Source organism: Mugil cephalus, chromosome 9, assembly GCF_022458985.1.
Source record: "Mugil cephalus isolate CIBA_MC_2020 chromosome 9, CIBA_Mcephalus_1.1, whole genome shotgun sequence".
Lineage (NCBI taxonomy): Eukaryota > Metazoa > Chordata > Actinopteri > Mugiliformes > Mugilidae > Mugil > Mugil cephalus.
In genome coordinates, this window is record NC_061778.1 from 12,954,754 (window position 1) to 12,977,762 (window position 23,009).

Sequence of the window (23,009 nt, forward strand, 5' to 3'; positions counted from 1 at the left end):
GATAGCCCCTGAAGTTGAAGTCCTCAGCCTGGAGTGACTGCAGGTAGCTGTACCACTGATGGCATCTCCGCTTCAGTGCGTGACACTTCATGTTTGTGCACCTACCCCGCGGCCCCTTTTATCACTTTGAAATAAAACATAATCATTTTCACACTTAATTTTCATACAAATTCTCCCCCATCTCCCCCTCCCTCGCTCCGTTTATTCCGCCTAGCTCGTCCCAGCCTGAACCGTCAGCTCTGGGCCGGTCTCAGCGTGGCCCGGCTCGGCTCGGAAAAACGAAGCGGCGGCGCGTCCATAATCTCTGTGCCGGCATGTTAATTTTCAAGTCAAAGGGGCAGCTCCCTTTTCATCACGGCGGAGGCTGTGGAATATTCAGCGCGCTGCAGATGTTCATGAATAATGTCTGTGGCCAAACCCCTGGCTGAGGCTGGGGGTGGAGGGCGGGGGGGGGGAGGAGGGATAGAGGGATGAGGGGAAGGGAGTGGGGTAGGGGAGGGGGCGGGGATGGGGAGGGGGGGAGAGGCAGCGAGGCCAGATGAATTACACGTAGGGGGGATCTGACAGGCGGCGTGAAGCTTTGTGATCATTCCAAAGTTCTAATAATCTCTCTCACCTTCTCCATCTCCCCAGTAATGAAAGAGAATAGGTGATTGCACCCCGGGCTATGTTCCCCGCGTAATGACTCCTCCAAAGGCACAGAGCCGCCAAGGAAAAATGAACTTTGAATGAGTGGCGAATTGGCTCTGACAGAGTGATAGACCGTGACACAGATTCTGTAGCAAAACAGACGTAGTGCTAATTGATTATCAATATTTTAAGCAAAGTGATGAAAATAAGCATTAAGAGATGAGAAAGAGGGAAGAGAGAAGGGAGCGCGCCGCTCTACCTTCAAGGGAGGGGGTGTGGGGGGGTCGCTGTCATTCGTCCGGTCTCCCTCGTTCTTTCCCTCTCTTGTGTGCCTACTCCTCCTGCGGCCATGCCCCCCCCCCCCCACCCCCACCACCCCCCGAACCCCCAACCTCACCCCCACCTTTCTCCCTCTTACACATTCCCTCTTTTGGTTTTCCTTCATCGTATACACGAGCCAACGTTTTAGTATTAATTGTAAAGCGCGTCCCTGAACTTACAATGCGTTATTTATTTCTTCGCTCTCATCTGCATTTTTTGGTGTCTGGTGGTCCGCTGAATCTTGTTATCGGGCCAACGTTGGTCGCCTCGTCCTTCAGAATGTGTAATTTAACATCACAATCACTTATTCATTTTTTTCTCTTTAAGAAAGAAACCACTTTATCCGACTATATTTGAGCGTTATGGTAAAAAAAGAGTTTCTGAGAATTATTGCATGCACGCACGCGCTCACCGTATACGAAGTCCACGTCCACATAGCGGCCTCGCCGAGACCACCAAGTCCGTGTGTCCATTCTGCAGTGTGTGTGTGTGTGTGTTTTGTCCCTATAAATTGGGCCAAGCTCGGCTCTCCTGCCTTTCTCTTCTAAGTGGCCGCCCTTTTGAACCTCCTTGTGTCAGCGCGGCGATTAGCGGCTCGAGTTTACCTTTCATGTGCGGGGGTCCTGATAGATTTAGCCCCATCTTACCCTCCTTTCGCAGCCGCCGCCGCCGCCGCTCACGGCACACACATGAGATGCACACTCGGTGGTGTGCCGTTACAATGGCTTCCAGCCGGCTTTCAGCGGGGGAACCAGAGCCTATTCTCCGCCATTCAACAGCACGCTCAAGTGCATTCACACTGGAATAAATGAACAGACACACACACACAAACACACACAAGGCAAGAATATTTCTGCAGCGACATTGCGGTACATAAATTTTAAATTTGACTGTGTTGTTTGTGCAGCTTTTTCCGAAAGACTTTGGACGCCCGTGTGTAATTTGTGCCAGAGAAATGAATCAAAGGACTCCACAATTATTATTACGATTATGTCTAATATTATCTATTAAGATGTAATGACTTCTAATAACCAGAATAAACATCTCAATAGAACAGAAAGTTGTTTTCTCAGCCAAGGAAAATTTTCGGAACGTTTCTTTATTGGTGTGTAGCAGCAAATAAGTCATAAAACACGAGTTTGAGCTTTTAGTGCGACTTGTGAATCGCGCTGTTTCTGTGGTAAAGGAGGGTCTGTTTCAGATTTTTTAAATATCCTCCTAATTTGTTGTGTAAATGTTTCCGAAAAAGCTCGACAATTGAGAACATTGCAAGCAAAGGTTTCCGTGCTTGGACGAGTTTGATTATTGCTATTATACATCCACAAATCCGCATAATAGCTTGACGTCTACACAAAGCTTTTTTCGCAGTGACAGCGGAGCTGGATTTTCTGTGTACGGAGTTACTGTCACTGTTGACACGCTCCTCCTCAAGAAACCTCTCTTCGGGGAGATGGTGGCTACAGTAATACCACAGAGAGACCACAAAAACTCTGGGCTGGTAATTGAGACACGGGCTGTGTTTGCAAACATTCTCTTTGTTAGGATTTTAGCACTTTGTCACAGAGGGAATGAAAGAACCTAATAATGGTTACATCTGGTACGTGGTGATAAAGAGCACATCTTGTTTTTATATTGTCGGATCAAATCCTGCCGTGAACTATAAACCAGTTCCCGTATAGAAGCCATAATACAGTAGGACTGCAGGAACACCTTGGTGGAGAGCCATAAATCATTAACTGTGCACTTAGACTGTCAGAAACCAAAGAACTGGTACTTATCTCATTTTCCAATGAGCGCTGTGAGACCAGAACCAAACCGAGAGTGGAGCAACAGCTGACGGCAGTGTTTGGTTGTAGCAAAGACCATAATGAACACTTGGTACGTGACCTTTGTTGGAACAGTTCTTGGTCGTCCAGCGTAAAAAAAAAAGTCATTTTTAGGAACATGCCAGTGGTTTAGCATCTCAACACGGTGCACAAACCTGTTCCAAGGTTAACAAATGCAAAAGGTTGCAAAGAAGAAAGCAAGTGTTTAAAAGGGGAACGGGTGAGGAAAAAAAGATGAGCAGAACTGAGATGAAAACCAGTAGTAGGAGGAGACAGTGGCATTTGGAGATATGTCGGGGTGGAAGTTGAGGGTGAGATGTCAGTCAGAGGCCCCAGGATGCTTAATATTTCACTGTGTGATCCCTGCATTATGGATTGGGTCTGATTGCCCTCTCAAGACCTCAGTTATGCACCTACGGATTTTGGGGAACTTCTCATTACGGAACTTTTGTATTTATCTGAAAGGTGCACCCACTCTCCCATCTGGAACACTTAATAGGTTTATATTTGATGTTTCCAATGACCCGTTAACTGCTTCATAGAGGTGTTAGCTTTGTTTTCCCCATAGGGCTTCTGTTCTGTGCACTTATGTGCATCAGGTGCTTTTATGCCTTAGTGAACGTCCCTGTATGTTCCCCTGGTTTGTTTATGTGTGTGTGCACGGCCCGTGGAAGGGCCTGGTCTTTAGGGTAAACTCCCCTTCTGGTCTCTCTGACCACTGGAAATCACAGGTTACAGTTCACCTTTGAGTCTAACGTGAGTGTTGGTGTGGTTGGTCTAAGCTGCCCACATGCACCATGGAGGCCCCGCTGCTCTGCTGGTGTATTTACCTGCTTGACCCACATGAAACATGACCTGTTGTGCAGATGATGTTGTGTTGTCTGGGGCCAATGGCATTGTGGTGCCAAAGGGTTGAAAAAGTGTTTATTTTTGTCTCATAATTGATTTTGAGTAGCCCAAAACTGTGTCACACGACGCAATATGACACAAGAAGTTGTCTCGTCTCAGTCAACTGGTTGACTAGTCTGTCAAAGTTGGTCTATCTAGCCTCAGTTAACTGTGAACAGTTTTACCAGATCATTCCAGAAAGGACGCTTTTGGCCAAGAAGTTTAAAAAACAACAAAGATCTGCTACAACAGACAGAGATCATCAGGGAATCGTCCCATCTGAGAGACTAGAACAAGAAATTATGTTAGATTTTTTTACTTGTATGAGTCACAGTTGATTATAAAAGTTGCTTTTCTGCTCTTAAATAAATCTTTCTACATGATTTCATTCAAACAGACAAAAGGTTGACGCCTGACACAAAGTTTGGCGTTTTGTATCTGCAGAAATGAACTGCGTAGACCAGAAAGGAAGATATTTACATCCAATCCACCGTATGTTGGCCTTTGAGCATTTAGACCCGCTGTATATACAGTATAAATTTGAATTGGATGAGTTTCTTCTTTCAGTATGCAGAGTCCAGATTTTTTCTTTATTTCTCTCCTCTTTCAGTTTGACAGATGCAATCTCAGCATGATCACTGAGAAGAAAAATACAAACACGGAGCCCAGGTGTTTAGGGTTGGGAGGCTGTTTTAAAAATGAATAGAGCAAATGTCGCATAGGCAACGCTTCCCGTAGCTTTGATGGCTGCTTCTCGCACATAGTCTGTAAGTACGAAAAAGTCCAAACTCGCATTGAGATGAATGACACAGGCGTGTCCCCCCTCGACTACACGTATTACACAGAGTAGAGATCGGTGTGCCAACGCTGTGGCAACATTCACTTCTAGCAACATGCATCTGGCTCATTCATTTAGATAATCAGTCTTCACTGAAGCATCCATTACACCGCAGGAGTAGAAAATCTAATTGAAGCTCCCACCTCCCTCCCACCCTTCCTCCAGCATCACAATATAGCAGAGAAACAAAAAAAGAAAGCTTTTCAGACAGTTGCAAATGAATAATTGATTGATTTTTGTAAGGTACCTCTCTCTAATTGTTTAGTTTGTTAATATTTCATGGGTGTCATTAATTCAGCTTGATGACGGAGGCAGAGGGAAGACTGTGATAGGAGTCATTCAGGTCTGCCGTCAAGAACTCATCCCCGCTGCTTGTCGTGACTGGAGCTGAGACACTGATTCATACACAAAGCTGCTTCTGTGAATTGAACAGTTTTACCGGACTTCTTTTTGTCTGGATCTGGAAACTGTGACTTAACACTAGTTGCGTTTTTGTTTAGTTTTTTCTCCTGGCTGCTATTTAAATGTGGCTGTTTCTCATCGTTTCTGCCCGTCCGATCAGAATGGCCCTGTGTCAAATCACAGCTGACAGCTACAAGGTCAAGGTGAGCCGGTTTCAGTCCTGGATGAAAACCCACAGGCACCTGCATGTAAACACACACATACACACACAGAAAGCGAGGCCTGGCTGAAGCCTCCTGCCCCTGTTGTCTGTGTGCTGTGCCACCCAGTGGTCTCTCTGGATATTGCCTCTTCCCGTGATCTAATTTAACCTCTGCTCCTGCTGTAGTTTTCTTCTGCGTAACCTCATTGCTCCCTTAGATATAGTATCTATGCTAAAAGAATCTTCCGTATATCCCTCATTAAGAGTTTAATGCCAGTATTTCTTGAATATACAAGTTTTCTGAGTAAAAAGTTGGACCATGTATTCCCCTTTTTAAATGTACCCTCTTTTGTAATGATACCAAACACTTTTATTCAGGAGCCCACTATTTCTTTCTTCATTTGAGGCCGTCCTCTTATATCATCGAGACTACCAAAAGCCTCATGGCCTTCTAACTGTAAAATAATAAATGAATGGGTATCTCTTCTCTTTTAAACAAATTATGAAAGCATCAGCGTAGATGTGAACCAAATCTGCGGCATTACATTTCATTCCTTTACAGAAAGGTTATGATTTCCAATATATAGCTCTTTATCTATCAGTCTGTCTTACCAACTGTCCATCCGTCTTGTCTTCCTTGCTGTCAGGCCTGTTACATGTCAGTGTGTGCCTACCTGTCTGTCCACCGGCCCCATTGTTTTCTTATGTTTCTCTGTCTCGCCTTTTTTCGCCTGTCAGGGCCGTTATTCGTCAGCGCGTCGACATGTTTCTTCCCGTCCGTCTGTCTGTCTCCCAACCTGTCTGTCTCTTATTTATTTATCTATCTATTTGTTTATTTATTTATTTGCCTCGGCTGTCTCTCCGGCGCGCGGCGTCGTTTGGAGACCCGGCTGCCGAGCTCCACTGTAAAGTGCTCGGCTGATTGGAAGGGACATTTTTCCAATGGCGCTGCGCTGCCTCTAATATTCTGTTTGTCGTCGGGCGTGAGGCTGATTTATCACGCCTCCTCTCCTGCTGACATTCAGATTCGCTTTGATTGGCGGCTGGATGGAATGACACCCACACCGCCAACGTTGCTGCATCACCGCAGCTCTCGCACACACAAACACACACAATCAAACGCGCTGCTCTGCGCACTCGGAGCCAGGTATATGGTTATGAGTACGCCTGCTCCGCCAACACATTCCCACTTACACTTGCACAGACGCACTCAGAGAATGCAACATACTAAGTGGGTAACTGCCGAGCTGAACTCTGTCTTCCGCGTGTTAGTTTGTAAGCGCTGTATTGAGTTTATTGAACAACGTGGGCAGACGACTGCTCTTTTGTTGTTCTCTCACCTCAAGAACTCTATAATATGATAGCCTTTCCCACTTCTAATACTCACTTACTGTACTCGGCCTAAGGGCCAAGCTACCACACTCTTGCGTTGAATAACCGCCAACCCCCACCCCCACCTCCCCCCCCATCCACCCCCCTCCTTAATAACTCTATAACTCACCTCAGCCTTTAGATTTAATTGCTTATCTGTGTGTAAACGTATTAACCCTCTGCTGTATCTGTTTCGCTGCCGTCCCGGGGGCCCGACAAGCCTCTCCGACTGCCGTGCCTTACATCCAATGAATAGTCCTTCTCTGAGCGGTAATAGGGAATCAGCATCGTAGCAGCAAGCATTGGCGGCGTGTAAGAGATAAATCAGATTGGGGGTCTTGCTTTGCCAGTTTATTGAATCTAAATTGCGTGCGCGCTTGGCCCCCGCCGGCCCTACACGGCCCATCCATCTCCCGGCTGATAATGGAGCAGGCCCGATTCCACCTGGTGGGAGCATTATTACATTTCCCCTCTAACGAGACCTAGCTAATCCTGCCAAGGGAGGAGGACGGGAGAGAAAAGAGGAGGAAAGGGGAGAATGGGAGAGGAGAAAATGAGGAGGGGAGGCACATGTCGGTGGAGGAGGAGGAGGAGGAGAAGAAAGAAGAGAAAGGGAGGAGAGGAGAGAATAGGTAGAAAAAAAAGAAGGAAAAAAAAGAGACGCATCCTGGCAGCCTGCCTCTACCTCCCACTCTCCCTCTTTCCCTCTTTCTCACTTTCTTCCTCTCTGTTGCCGCGCATAAAACATCTTCCAGCGCCATCGCTGCTACATGGCCCCTGGGCCCCTGAGCTGCAATTACACTCATAATCACAATGCGATTTCACTGACGCTCTCCGCCCCTTCGCGCCGCCATCCCTCCTCTTTCCCTCCGCCCCTGCAGCCAAGACTGAACAAAGTCTAAATGAAGTGAAAGGCCTCTCCTCTCCGCAACACTCGGTCGTTTATTACCCGCTTTAATAAAAGTCCATCACAGAATTATCCGACAATGAACTGGAGCCACTAAGTTGCCAAGAAATATACTTCCAGTAAGCGTCCTGTGCTCTGCACACAGACATGCCTATACTGATACGGGTTTTAATTCCTTTCTGGGCGCTTTTCGCGACCGTAATGCAAACCGGCTTTTCATGATAGTGCGGCAAAGTATGTTGCTTTAATGTATTTTTTTCGTAGTTAATCTTTTTTTTTTTTTTTTTTTTTTTTTTTTGTTAAAGCAGAGCTTCTTATTGATGTAATTAAATCATATCCCCGGCTCAGCGCTCAGGCCTACTTTCATTGTTTTGAGGGGGCAGGAGCCCCGTGAGGCAGTGCACTGATGAGAGATGGATAAACAGTTTGATTTGCTGCTATCGCCCCCAGGCACAGTGTACTGGAGAGATGAGCAAGAGACGGAAGAGAAAGCATTAAAAAAAAAAAAAAAAAAACGGGGAGGGGTGGGATAGGGCAAAACAGAAGGAGAGAAGCGAGCGAGAGGATAAGAGAACCTGTTGGGGGAGGGATGAAGGGATAGAGGTGGAGGATAAACATGCAAAGAAAAAGAGGCGACAAATCACTCCTGTTGTTTGCGCGCGCGTTTGTGTGCACACTGGCAAAGCTTCCTCTCTTATTCTCGCTTGTTGTTTGTCTGCTTCCCTTGCTGTCTTAGCTCTCCCTTTATCCTGCGTGGCCCCCATCTATCCGCCTATCTGCCTCTCCCTTTTTCTCCCTCCCCTTTTCTCCCCCGTCTCCCTTCTGCTCCATCACACCACCAATACCGCTCCGTCTCCTACCTGCCTCTCAGTAGCCCCGAGCAAAGAGTGAACTGAAGAACACAGAGGAGTTCATTCACACATACACGAATATATATAAAAAAAAAAACTAAAAAAAAAACACACACATGCACGCACAGGTGTACGCACACAAATTCACATCTGTGCTTACAAACAGGAAAATGATTGGAGTTGCCGGGCGGATGGTGCAGACCGCGATTTGGTTTTTGGCACAAAAATCACACAGACGCAAACTTACTAAATTATGACTCTGTTAGCTAAGAGAAATAGATTGGCTGCTGTTGATTTGGTGAGGCTCGCTTCCAGACTTTCCAACACACACACACATACACACACACACCCCAGCTATGGGAGGTAGAGGAGGGTTCAGTCATCCATGTAGACTCATTGTTAGCAAAGATGCGGAACCTCCAGACTTAACCAGCCGTAGCAGCGGTGTGACGGCTTCTTTGTCTACGCCAATTACTGAACAAAAACGGCAGCGCTGTAACAGGGAGACTACCGCAACCCGTGGCCTCCTGCATCCACACACACACACACACACACACACACACACACACACACACACACACACACAGGCGCATGCATGGACATATGTGTTCCTTAGACAACACGTTTACCCGCGATGCAAACTCCCGTACGCGAAACACACGCGTGCGCGCACACGCGTAGCCGTCTCGAGTGGTGCAATAAACCGCATTTGGACACCCACAGCTGTGCCCTAACACAAACACGCTGCAAGCGCTCACAAACACTTACACCCACTCTTATATTGTATTAACTTCCCCAAAACAGTGCAGCACTCTTCACTCATTCCCTTCCTCCTTCTCTTCCCTCTCGCCTGCTTCTTCTGTTTCTTTTTTTTTTTCTCCTCCTCCCTCAAAGTTTAAACTCATTAAGTGTAATGATATTGGAGACTCAATTTTACATAGCTCACTCATCAACCAAGTGAGATAGCAATAAAGGCGAATGGCTCCGCCGAGGCCCTAACGCTGCGAAATAAATGATGCGCCGCAACGGAAATGTAATTAATTTAGAGGCAGTATTGATAGTCCTGCCATACACGGCATTATATTTTTTAATGTGGCTTAACATCTTGATTATTCGGGGGGAAAGGTGGAGGAAAAGGGAGCGGAGACGACGCGGCTCGTGATGAGACGTGCTTAAAATGCCCCGACGAGTGTTTACTCCCGCTGCCTCACTTTCTCTTAAGCTTTTCATTATTGCGAGACGATAAACACCTCTCAGGAAGAAACGCTGACTTTTTTTTTTTTTTTTTTTTTTTTTTTTTTTTTTAACTGGGGTGTGAAGGGAAAGCAGAGGAGGGAGCTGCCTGGCAGGGAGAGTAGAAGGAGGGATCTTTCATATTTTTGTTGTTTTTTTGGGTTTTTTTTTTTCTTTCCTGTTTGGCTTAGTCTTTTAGTGACGAGCCCTCTGATAGTTTTCCTGCGTTCCCCGTGATGACTGTTTGTTTTAACATGACGACATGTAGTCTTGATAATGCAGGTACTTATTTCCAAGTGGAATCGTGTAATTTATGTTAAAGGAGTGAGAGGATTTATTTGTTTCTTTTCTTTTTCAGCACAACTATAGTCACCTGTGATAAAATATATATATATTTTTTTAAATCCTTTGAATCTCGATACTTAAAGTGATAAATATTTTGTATCTGGTCTGTGTCTTTACAGCTAAGACAGATGAGGCGCTAAAAGCCAAAGTAGCCAAGAGAGAGGAGGAGGCCCGGAAGAAACTAGAAGACGGTGAGTTACGTGTGCTTTTGTGTTTTGAATGTGTTGTCTAACCCTTAAACCCCCTTTAAAACAGATTTAAACTGACAACGCAGTCACAAAGAAAAGCAATAATCAAAATTTGCATGATTGAGAGTTGTCGTTTAAGCTATGAGATAATTTAAATTTGTTAATATATAAGTGTTTGATGTTTTGTTCCTCCGTATTAGCTTTGAGGCGCGCTAATACAAAATACACTCAACGAAACTGTGGGCTGTGAGACATCTGTTGCGCTAATTCTGCTTTTTGCATGGTTGCCCAAAATTAACCGGATCATGTTTATCTGAGCGAAACTTAAGTGTGCACGTTTCAAAGCTTCTGTGTCAATTATATGAGCCAGCAGTTGTAATCGACTCAAATGCACGAACACAAACACAGTCTTGCGATGTGAGATGATCCCGCTTTGCTCTGCAGTGTCAGGGTTTTCACCTCTTACGTCCCTTACGTTTCCACCGATCCCAGCAAATTTGACACGCAGACGCACACATTAACTCGATGCAAACGATGCAAATGAAGTTGAGAGGAATTTGCAGCGGATGTCCTCACTACATTCGCGACTTAAATGCACATGCGTATACATAGACACGTGCAGTGGCATAATTTGTTCTAGTGTGGGTGTTTTAATACCGCTGAACTCTCTGCTGCCTCTCTTTTGTGTAATTGTTTTGTGTTTGGATGCAGGGCAGTGTGACCTTTAAAGTTAGCTGACCTTTTAGCCAAATGAAAGTCCAGCTATCAGAAACTAATTAGCCCTGCACACTTGCTTTAACCCCCCCTCCCTCCCAGTTCTGGGAAGAATTGATTCCCTCCTTCTCTCCATTGCATCCTGATTTGTTTTTGTTTCCGTATTTCTTTCAGGCCTTTTTCACCGTAATGTTATTAATTTTTCTTGGTCTTAGGGTTCGGACTCTTCCTCCCCTCTCCTTCTTTCTGTTTCTCACACTCTCTCGTCCTGCTTCCATTTGTCCTCATCAGCTATTTGCTCCTCTCTCCAGCTCTCGCCTTTATGTCTTCCTCATCCTTTCGTCTGGCTCCTCTGTGTGGAAGCCTCGCCAAAGCGGTGACTAAGTGCCTCGCGTGGGGCAACAGATCAAGGCCCCGAGTCAAATAGGTTTCTTCGAAGTTCGTTGCCGTCTTTTTGGAACGTCTGACTCTTTCACCCCTTAGCTTACAGCTCCCGCTTCCCTCACTCCAGCTGTTCGGGACAAGGGCGTCGTGCGCTTGATCGTGTGGTGGAGCAGTGCGGTACAGCGCCCTGCGCAGGCACCGCCTTCGAGGGCGAGGGTTTTGTTCGTTCCTCTGAACAGGGACTCATGAAGTGAGATTGTCCTTGCCTGGGCGGCAAGAGAAGACACATCCGAACGCACATTCGCACATGCTAGCTTCATCCTATTCTGCCCTTCCTCCCAGCACAACTAAAATGGAGGAGGTGGCCCACTGCTGCTGCTAAACAGCAGATCACCAGGGGTCTCCTTATTCCCTGCAGGGCCTCTCAGAGGTCAAAGCAGCCAGAAAGTTTACACTTGAACCTGTAAGTGTCGACTGAAATGAGGAAAAACCTTTTAAAGAGAAGTGAAGAACACTACCACCTACACTCCTCGTTCATAAATAGATCCTCCACATCCTTGACGGGCAGCGTGTTTGAGTTAGTTTAGGCCTAATCGAAACTGCAGAGATCTGATTCATGTGCACGCTACGATATGCAAGCTATTATTGTAGCGAACTGTGGCTGCGTACTGCGGAGCCCGGAGAGAAAAGAGGGGGTTTTTATCAGCAGGGTTTACTGGGAAAGAGAGAGGGAGAGGAAGGAGAGGATCAATAACTGGCCCTGTGGTCATCAGTTAACAAAGTAGTCTCCACTTAAAAGGAGTGTTTGGCTCTCTGGTTAAGGGCAGCCAGATGATGCTAGCGGTTGAAAAAGGAAACATATGATATGAAAGGGTGTGAGAATGAGAGGGGTGGAGGAATCCTTTGTTAGTTGCATGCCTTGTTTAGGCTATTAAAGCTGAGAGATGCTGTTTGTTTGCCCAGGGGGCTTTTAGCTAGAATGGCGAGTCCAGCTATAATAAGATGGACTGAATCTAACACAATCTGTTTGGCGCTTCACTTGAGGCAACTTAGAACTAGAGTGTGTAGCGTGTGTGCAACTGGACATAAGTAAGTTTCTGTACACATTAAATATGTGCACAAGTTAAATCAACCAAGTGCGGGAATGTTTTAAAATATATATATATATATATATTTGTGTAGCGAGAATTCCTATATTCCTATATAGCCGGGCTTTTCAACATTTTTAAGGTCAATGACCCCCCAACTGATGGAGAGATTATATATGTGTTCTACATTAAACTCAGCCTAGTGCTATTTATAAATATACATTATTATCATCATTTTGCATTCAGTATTAAGCTATTCCGTATCCCTTTGCTAAAATATGTTGGATTCATGTTAATGTGTATTGAAAGAAATTTAAATTTGTGGGGGAAATACACAAAAAATGTCTAATCAACCAAAGATTTTGCGCCCTCACCCCTGCAGTCACGGACCCTGAATTGAAGACCTGTGCTATATAGGAATATAGAATATGTAGAATTCCTATGTTTCCCAGTATTTATCCTGATTTGCATGTTAAATTATTAGTTGCCCCTCATCCAACATTAAAACCATCTTGTCAGTATTCTGAAGGCATACACACAACAATAGTTTAGCTGTTAACTTGGCCCCTAAATTCACTAGATCAAAAACTGATCAAGTATCTGTCAGCAACCCATACGACCCAAAGTCCCCCCATTAACAACATTGTGTTGCCAGACACTACAGGATGTGATAAGCCACAACTGTTTAGGAGGCACAAGGAAGACCTACACAATATTAGGACAATGGCCATAATGTTATGCCTGATAGGTGTATGATAAAGGTCTCGGAATGCAAAAACATTTAAGTAGTGTCTATCAGTCAATGCTTTAATGCTTAGCATGAAAAAAGTCAAGAAATAATTTACTGCAGGACAACGGGTTCAGTTTACAGGTGCAGCCCGTGCAGGTGTTTGTTCCAACCCAACTGGCGACGACAAAGTTTGATGGTTGACATGTTACGAGTGACTCAGTCAAGTTCCTCATCAATCTGAGCCCCTTACGTTGTTTCCTGCTTTTCTTTCGAGTCATTAAGAGTTAAGGAAAAAGCGTGGCTCATCATCTAACCGGCATGAAAAATTGGTGTCAAATGCTCGATAACCTCAACTCATTCCCACACACCGACAATCCACCGCACTTCAAAAGACCTTAAACGCACCCTCAGCGCTGAAATCCGGACCTCCGCGCGCGTGTGTTGTCGACGAGGCTTCGACAGAAACATCTTTTTCATTTATGCAGCCGTCCCCCAACATGCAGAATTATGTAGATATGGTTTGGCACACTAGCCTGCGGATGGTATTTTAGCCCCGAACCTGCTCCGTCCCCATTACCTCAAACCACCGCCAGATTGGGAGATCATATATTTTAATGAGACGTATAATAGCTCTTTAACCCATATCATTAGGGGAATATATACCTAGCGTTTGCTCTTTTGGCAGTTAAACGAAAGGACTGTTTCCCTAATTACGGCGTGTGTAGGACAGGTCACGGGTTGGGTGTGTACCTGCCTGTGTGTGTGTCTGTGTTCGGGAATTATATGACCATTAAATATTCAACCGCGGGCCCCCCTACAGCCCCTGCCTCCCCCCTCCCTCCTCGACCCAGCATCCATTAACGCCTCATCACCGTTTAACTAGCTCTGTTGTCAATCACCACAGGGCCACGGCTGAAGCAGAAAATGTCTGGATTCGGTTTCCTTCCTTACTTGTCCAACATACAGGAAAAAAGAGAGAGTGAGAATACGCGCCGACGTCTACTTCAGTCAAGGACAATCAATATAACTGAAATATCATTAAGGGTGAAAGAGCCTGCAGCATCATTTGTTTGAAATAATATTTCTCTTGTTAGCTACGATTACATGCTCTCCTAAACAGTTCCTCAGTCGGCTTAGATTTCAGCTTTTCACACAACGTGCAATACCAGAGTGTGTGTGTGTGTACGTGTGTGTGTGTGCGCAATAAATGATGTGATCCCTTTTCTAATTGAAAATAATAACTAATCCGTGGATAACAAGCTCTCGTGTTATCCAAAGCCGTATCCCTTCAGTTCTTGCCTATCTCAGCTGTAATAAAAGACAGGAAATGAGAGGCAAGTGAGAGTGGTGGCTTGGACATTGACGCTTAATGTAATCTGCCTTGAAATCAAATTATTTGACCTGGAAAGCCTAACAATACAAAACTCCTGCCAGGCTGCTGTTAAATATTTAGCACGTGCCTGTCATGAATACAAATGGTGCGCAAATTAGAATCTACAGGCGCGTGACCCCCATATCACACCCTGGGAGCACTGTTGAGGGGGGGTGAGGGGGGGTGGCTGGCTCTGCTTTAAATGTTTTAATTACCGGGGGGTGTCGTGGTGGTGGTGGTGATGGTGGCGGCGGGGGGTGCACGCCGTGGCGTGGCGTGCCACGTTAACTCGCCGAGCGGCACCGCTTGAAGGACAAGCGGTGAAATTCGTCCGCTGGTAAACACGAGTGATCTGGTGTCCATGATCTCATCGCATTAACGAAAACATGAGGATTCGCTAAGGAGAGAGTCTGAATTATACCTAGCTATAATTATAGTTCCCAGCATCCTCACTCTAGGTCAACTGTTACACTTTTTTTTTTTTTTTTTAAACTGTGCTCTTTCCACCGGCTATGTGATCTACCTCAGGGCTCGGGGGAGGCACTGTATTGCTCTTGTGCACTCTGCGCTGAAGGAAGATCTGTCTCAGTGATTTTGATGTAAGAAAATCTGGTTTGTATCGATTCGGTATTGATCAGTGGAGTTAGCCTCATCTCCTGTCGTTACTTCAGATAAATGGCCTTATTTGTTGTGTTATTATGTTCAACACAATCATGCCAGGAACAGTCAGAGGAATATTGAACCGACACTTCATTGGCTTCATGGGTTCTATTTGTTCCAGGAATTAAAGGATGCTTCCTCCTTGTGTCGCGACGCACAGAAAGCGACAAAGAGAGCGCACGGACAATCAAGCGCCTTCTTTTTTACAGGAGGACATTCCACGTTTATTTCTGATTTTTTTTTTTTTTTTGCCCTGCCTGAAATGATGATTGATTTGGAGATGAATAGTGCCACAGATTCAGTCTAGCAGTCTCCTCCCTATTCATTCAGGTTTGTGGTTCCCCTTCGCGTTGAAATGATTAGTTATGCAAGGCTTGTAAGCACTGAATCAGAGTTATGGTCCCCGGGGAAATAAATTTGGCAGAAAATCAGTGTGAGAAGATTTAATTATCACGAGGAGACCTTTTTTCCTTGCCTTGGCCCACTGAAGCCCGAACTCCTCTCCTCTCCTCTCTCTCGTTGTCGTTCTATGCTCAGATCCGCACGCTGCAGCCAAAAAAGCCCTGGCATGCGGCATGGACACCAGCCCCTCTCCTCGCCTTCCTTCTCCTCCCAATTTGTTTCATTGCATGTTGATAAGCCAAGCAATTACTGCTTTATTGATTTTTCATCACTGCAAATTTAAAGTTGACTTTCCTCCCCCCCCACCCTGCCTCTCGCCTCACCTCCTCTCCCTCAGAGACGGCTCGGCAAGGTGATTAGGTGACCTCCTGTCCTGAGCGCTGCCGGTCCCGCCAACGGGTGGCGGCGAATGCCGAATTCCGCTAACCCCATTTGACCCCTTGTTGTCCCGGGGTAATGGGATGCTGATGGTTGTCACTTCTGCAGCTATGGGGCCTATAGCTTAATAATTTCTATAAGGATATCTGCGGAACGGCATGTTTGACTCGCTAGAAGCCGAGCCACGGGCTAGATTACACAGCAATTGACCATGCAGGCCTCCATCCCGTGTTCATTCAGGTCAAGTAGACGGATGATTGACAGCGCCCTTTTACCCTCTGTGATTGGTAATCGTTTCTTGGGTCACCCTTATCAATTAACCCGCTGCCAGTAGACCGGTGTACATTCAGCAGCTTTACGTTGAGTCACCAGCTTGATATATTCGCCAGATTTCGTGTTCATTTCGTTTAGATTTAGGATGGCGTCGAGCAAATGGCTCGGAACTTCCCTCTTTCTTGATTAAATTAATGCAGGGTTGGGGGTGGGGGGGGGTGGCTTTGTTTTTTAAGCAACTTGGGAAACGTATATTGTTTTTAATCGAATTTAAATAGTCTGAATATAATTTTGACAATTTGATTAAAAAGCTTTAAAAATGAAACACACGATCCACCTAAAGTAATCAGTATACGATCACTCAGGCTGAATTAATGTGGAGGATAGGTTTAAATAAAAAAGTTTAACCAAAAACATTCTCTGTATGCGGAAGTGGCTTCCGGACACACACAAACACGCCGTGCGTGTGCGTCTGGATATGATCACACACGCCGCAGTGGTGCACTCGCTGCAGTCTGACAGGGTGGTCAGACCCGCTGTGATCAGACACACCCGCAGACCGTTACAGGTCAAAGAGCTGGCATCCTGGGTGGCTCTGGCCATGTGGTCCTGCAAGGTTTGTCATTAGACATCAGAAGTCACTCAAGACTGTGTGTATATGTGTGTTGGGAGGCATTTAAATGTGCTTGTGTGTCTTTTTTTAAAATATATATATATATATATATATATTGCTGCAATGCTTTGTAGTGAAGTTGCATGAGAATCCCCAACATGTATGGTGAAAATATACTGTGAGCAAGATGGAGGTGATTATACTTAGTGGTATAGAAATGATTTCTTAAGACTCTTAAGTTGTTAGTTGACTCTTTTTAGTAGCTGCTCACATGGAATTCAGATATACAGCTGATTATTTCTTTCTACATCCATCACAAAATCAAACTTGTTAGACAGTTACATTACATTTTGTATTAACTTGCAGTTCTTTGGAGACAAGGCCGGACGGTGGCGACGTAATAAGCTGATCTACAATGTTTTTCTCTCAAAAGGAGTCCTCTTAGCTGCTCTTAGCTATGGCCTTGCATCTCAGTCAATGCACTGACTCGACACGAGCCACACAAATATTTAAAGTAAGGAAGTTTTGGATGATCATCCAAGTGATGATTCCACTTTAGTTTTGTTATTTTCCCAATTTCCTCCAATAACGCGGAATAAAGCAGAGTAATGTATTACACGGCGCCAAGGTTATTAGTCTACAACTCGGGTCAGAAGGAGAGGAGGAGGTGGGGGACATTTGCCTAATTAATTACTACTCAGACACACTCACACACACATACACACACACACACACACACACGGCCATGACCTTTACTAATATAGTTTGTAGCAGACCACACAAACAGCACTCTCTCTGTCCATTTCCCTGTATCACACACACGCACACACGCGCACACACACACACACACGCACACACACGCGCACACACACACACACCCACACAAACACACACACACACACACCCACACACACACACACACACACACACACACCCTGTCAGGAGGCAGCAGACTAAAAGGGAGAATCAATTACAACTCAACTAAGAGGAGAGAGTTGGTTGCTCGATGGCTACATGTCAAGTAGACTGTAGGTCACGAGGCACGTGTGCCCGTTTGTGACTTGATGCTTCCAGGATTCCGATTACATCATTTTCATTTTAAAGACCTTGCTCCAATTAAGTAATTAGTTGCTTGGTGTTTTCTCTAATTATAGAGCTGTTCATAAAAGAGCTGCTGACCGGCATGGGATCGGAAAAAATGGAGACCTCTGCACTTTTTCCCGCGCACACGCGTCCGGGCAGCCTGGTTTAAAGTTGATGCAGTCAAATGCTTGTTATTTCTGGTAAAGCGCAGGGCGGGACTCTATATTTCTAATCACACTAAAACAGCACTGTGCTTAATAAAGAGTCCTTGAGCCTCACAGACACATAGGCAATTACTGTACTCCAGGTTACTGTAGAGTTCAGTATTTGTCTGTCTTATTTTTATTTATTTTTTTCTGTATTCAGGGTGTATAAGTGGACGTGGGTGTAAAATTTGTTTACCATCCCTTACGAAAACTGCATATTATTTTACTTGGTGCTCATCTGGTGAAATATAGGGAAACTAAACATCATACAAAATGTCAGGAATGCCACCCATCCCCGTTTTAAAGACTGTCAACGGAGAAAGTGGCTGTGATCTTGAAGATCTCACCACTCAGCCTGTGAAAGCTTCACTATTTAATGAGATTCTGTGACACTGGCCAGACTCGGGACATCACCTAACACTCATGCACCCCCCTCCACACACGCACACACACACACATTCAGCAGCAGAAACACACCCACCTGGTTTTGGTTAGCCGCCAGTGTTTGCAGTGAGCGTTGTGCAGTCAAGCCTTTGCTAGGATTTCAGATAAATAGAATTGAATGAGAAGCTGCGTCCAAGCATTTGACTGGTCGTGTACATGCAGAAAATATTACAAGGATACTTTGATAACTTGGCACTAGAGTCCCAAAAGGTAGACCCTTGTGTTATTTACCCCTATGATAGTAAAAAATAAATCAATAACATCCTTCCACCTCCATCATTTTCCTAAAAATGTGTCATTAAAGTTTCCTTTAATGGAGTCGTGTCTGAGGTTTGCAAGACATGTAAATTAGATGGTGTTTAAATCCTTAACACCCGCAAGTAGCAGCTTTAGATGTTACATCATTTCCTGTAAATACACTCTGGTGGCTCTGGAAGTTGTGCGTAATAGATATATGCGGATATATGGACAGAAGGACCAATCTATCGTTCCTCCCCAGGATTTCATTACGGCCCGCAGACAAAGGGCGGCTTAACACAAACGCATTTAATTGTAGTCGTGGGATTATTCACTAGAGATGGGGTCAGTTGAGGGGAGGAAGTTGAGAGGATAGATGAGCAGAACGGGCATGAATGACAGAAGCGAGGGAGCAGTGGTGAGCAGCGCGGGATGAGAGGAGATGCGGAGGCAGATAGGCGAGCGTGGCGCGTGGCTGCCATGTCATCTTGTCATTAGCAGGTTGTTTGGGTCTTTAATTCATCATTCAGACCTTTATTGACTGCAGGGTGGGAGATCGCTATCAGCAGGAGACACTACAAAAAGTGTGTGTGCGTGAGACACTCAGTCACCAGCTGCTCTTCATTTCCTGATGCCAAGTAGATATCACATGCGATCATATAAACATATCACTTGTTATCTGCTGTGGTCAAATTGTGCTCACGGCTGCGTTTTGGGCCATTTTTATCCGAAGAATATGCTGGTGTGTGATATTTTAACTAATGACAGAGCTATACCATGAGGGTGAGCTTTACTAAGACAGTATTTAGCGATGTGTGACAGAGCCTTGATGGCTGTGACAGGAGTTGACAGAACGGAGAACTCCGCAGAGACCGGTTGACACTGATAACAAGGTGAGCACCGCGGGGGATCACTTGGCTTGTGCATGCATTGTGGTGGATGCTGTTTTGTTGGAAGACACGGGTTATCGAGACATGTGGCTTTTTTCAAACGGGGGAGAGGGGGTGTAATATGTGCGCGTGTGTGGTCCCGTGGGAACGCACATTAGACTAGCTTAGCCACCTGCTCCGTCGGTGGACTTCTCGCTGCTCGCGTACCCACTTACAAACACATACATACATATATGTACACTCCTCTGGGACGGGCTCGGGACATCTGGCTCGGCCTGTCAGAATTCCCCCTCGTTTTGCGTGACCTGTTGACCCTGACCGCTACAGGCGTCATGCAGACGCCGGCGTCACGACTTGTCATTGTTTGAGTGCCACAATGTCATTGGTGGTTCACTGCCTTATAGACCTTAGGTCTTCAACAGGGGGTCCGTGGAGGTACTACAGGGGGGTCGCAAAATCTTTGGTTGATTAGACATTTTTTGTATATATATATTTTTGTTTTTTTTTAATTTCCACCACAAATTTAAATTTTGTTAAATATGAATTAGCATGAATGCAACATATCTTAGTAAAGGTATACTGAATGCAAAATGATAAAAATAATAATAATAATAGTATAGTAATAATAATATAGGCCAAGTTTAATATAGAACACATATCATAGGTGGGGGGTCCCTACTTAATCTCTCCATCAGTTTAGGGGTCCTTGGCCTGAAAAACGTTGAAGACCCCTGTTATAGGCAACGTATACACTGGTCAGCCACAACATTGAAGTCACTGACAGAAAGTAAATAACATTTACCATCTTCTGACAATACAGTTTTCTGCTGGACCTGAGATTCCTGTGGATGTTACTACCACCTAGACCGGACCAGGCGTCCCCAGCCCATAGCAAGGAAGCTCTTTGAGGGCAGACACACACACAAAAATGGTTTAGGAACAGCTCTAAAAAAAAAAAAAAAAAAAAAGCAACATAAAAAACAGCACAAGGTGTTGACCTGAAGTCCAAATTCACTGGATCCCAAACTGATCAAATATCTGTGGGATGTACTGGAACAAACCCGACGTGCGGAGCCCAGTCCGCTGGACTCATAGAACCCAATGACCCCACTAACAACAATGTGTTACCAGACACCACAGGACACCCTCAGTAGACCCATGTTCATTCTTTGATGAGTCACAACTGTTTGTCTAAACAGGTGGTCATAATTTTATGCCTGAGAAGTGTAGACTCATACAAGAACATGGTTATATATAGTGTTTGATGGTTTACCTCAACTCACACCCATAGCTGCTGATCAGTTTCTGTCTCCTCTTGTTATCCTCTCTTTGAACGTCCAGGTATCTCCTTGTTTTTCTTTCCTCTCTGTCTCCTGTACTCAGCGAGGTCTCATTTTTCACTGCCTAAAGCTGCAGGGTATTAGTTATGCAAATATTGATGTGCAGCTTTGGCCTGCTAGCTATCAATTGAAATCAGCAAATCGATGGGCCTAATAGCTGCTCATTAGCCACTTGATACATTTCCAGGGCTAACATCAGAACCTGTCAGCGGGCCCTCCAATCAATACAGTCTAAAAGTATTACCAGACCAAGGCCCACACCTTTTTGATGACATCAGTTGGTCGTCTGGCTTTCTGTGGTCCGGATTCTGCACGGAGCGGGTTTAAACTTCACCCCCGTGTCAACAAAACATCTCGTTAGCGGCGGCATTAGTTTTTGTAATTTATTCATTTCAATGACAGATAATCCTTGAAGCTAAATGTCTTGCAGACAGTCATTTACTCCTGATAATGAAATCTTATCTGTGGGATTTTAATAAGAAACCTATTGTTTAATTTTTTTTTTTATTTATTTTTTTTTTTTTCTTGGTCCAATTCCCAGTCATGCACCGTAGCAGCCTGTTGTTTGGGCCTGGAGAATCGTACAGTAAAGACTTTGATGCAGCCAGGATGCTGCTGCTGAGAACGGGGCCAGACCGGAGCCCCTCTATCGCCCCCAGCACACAGCCCTGCTAAGCTTAACTCAGCTGTTTGATGCCAAGCTCTGCGAGTGTGTGTGTGTGTGTGTGTGTGTGTGTGTGTGTGTGTGTTTACTCAGCTCAGGGGTTACATAAACAAGAGCAGCTACCCTACAGGTAAGACCCACAGGAGACCAGCCAAGAGAGAAAGAATGAGAGGCAGCGCCAGTCTCTTACCTTGGCATTCCCCAGGTGTTGTCGCCATTGCTGGAGCTGGATACTTACTAATGAAGGGCAAGCTGGAAAATAACTAAAGGAGATAGTAAACAAAGTTTCTCCACACACACACACACACACGCAATCGTGAATGCCCTCACACACGCGTGAGTGCGTTAATACAGTTAAGCTGGTGGAGACGAGCCTTCGCGCATGTGTTTGTGTGCATTCCCGACGTATCTGGGGCCGCTGAAAAGAGATGGGGAGAATGTGGGCGGATGGGGCTCGGAGGCGGAGGCTGGCAGCAGGGCAGTTGGCCGCTGGTGCAGCGAGAAAGAGCAGGGAAGCGGATCGGGGCGAGGAGGGGTGGGGGGGGGGGACACGACGGAGATAAATCATTAGAGAGCAGGTTATTGGAAATGCAGGGAGATAAAAGAGTGAAGAAGCCAGTAATTGCCTTAAAGATCAGACTACAAAGCATTACTTTGGATTTTACAAGGCCAGCCAGCAACAAAAGAGCAGTAATTTATGAGCTCAGTGTAAAAGAATAGCATAATTACATTAAAAATTAATGCTAATGAGGGCTAAAATGGGGAAGGTGGTTATTATGAAAGTTTGTATTCATCTTCCCTGGGTTGAATGATGGCTAGTGGCTTGATTAATGGCTTAATTTCTATCAATTAGCAGGCAAAAAAAAAATCTCCACTGAGACAGGCCTAAATTGAGCATTGAATTACACATCTTTAGCACGGCGCAGGGAGAGAGGGTGGGGCGGGTGTAGAGCAGGGAGGGAGAGGCACATTATTGAAACCTGGGAAAGCGAGGGATGTTGCTGAGAGCGAGTGTGTGCACATGTGGAGGCCAGGCACGGAGGACGCAGAACTTTAATTTATGTTTATTTCCATGTGTTTTAAGAAGTCAAGTTCAAGTTATGGTTGGATTTGTACTAGATTGTCGGTGGATCTATTAAAAAGTATGCCGGTATAATTTAAAATAAGTCCCTGAATCTCTCCTCTGACAGTTTGAAAAATGTGATATTCTTTGTCGTCTCAGAATCTCAGCTTTGCCCCTTTCCTCGCTGCAGCCTATTCCTTTTAATTCGTTCATTACACTCCTGTAACTTCCCCGTTCGCCGTATAATTCCAAAACACTGTCAAAAGATTTGCCGCAATTTGCGAGGCCTTAATAAACCAAGCAGTTAGGTTTCCCTTTATTTATTTTTTCCCCCCACAAAACAACAGCAAGTGCTGCGGTAATTTAGCTGGAACGCTGGTGCACTCAATTACTGGAATTAATCAGCAGCGGCAATATATTCAGCTCTGCTGCTCGTGATTGACAAACTGTAGACCAAAGTCAAGTG

At 45.2% G+C, this 23,009-nt stretch overlaps 1 protein-coding gene across 3 annotated transcripts in view; it reads left to right on the top strand.

Moving 5' to 3' along the window:
- The window catches only part of rsrc1 (arginine/serine-rich coiled-coil 1), a 113,229-nt gene that overhangs the window by 82,830 nt on the left and 7,390 nt on the right, over positions 1-23,009 (top strand). For all 3 annotated transcript variants that reach the window (XM_047594250.1, XM_047594252.1, XM_047594251.1), the window contains exon 7: positions 9,934-10,005. In XM_047594250.1, the coding sequence (XP_047450206.1) occupies positions 9,934-10,005 (72 nt within the window). The remainder of the gene's footprint in view (positions 1-9,933; positions 10,006-23,009) is intronic.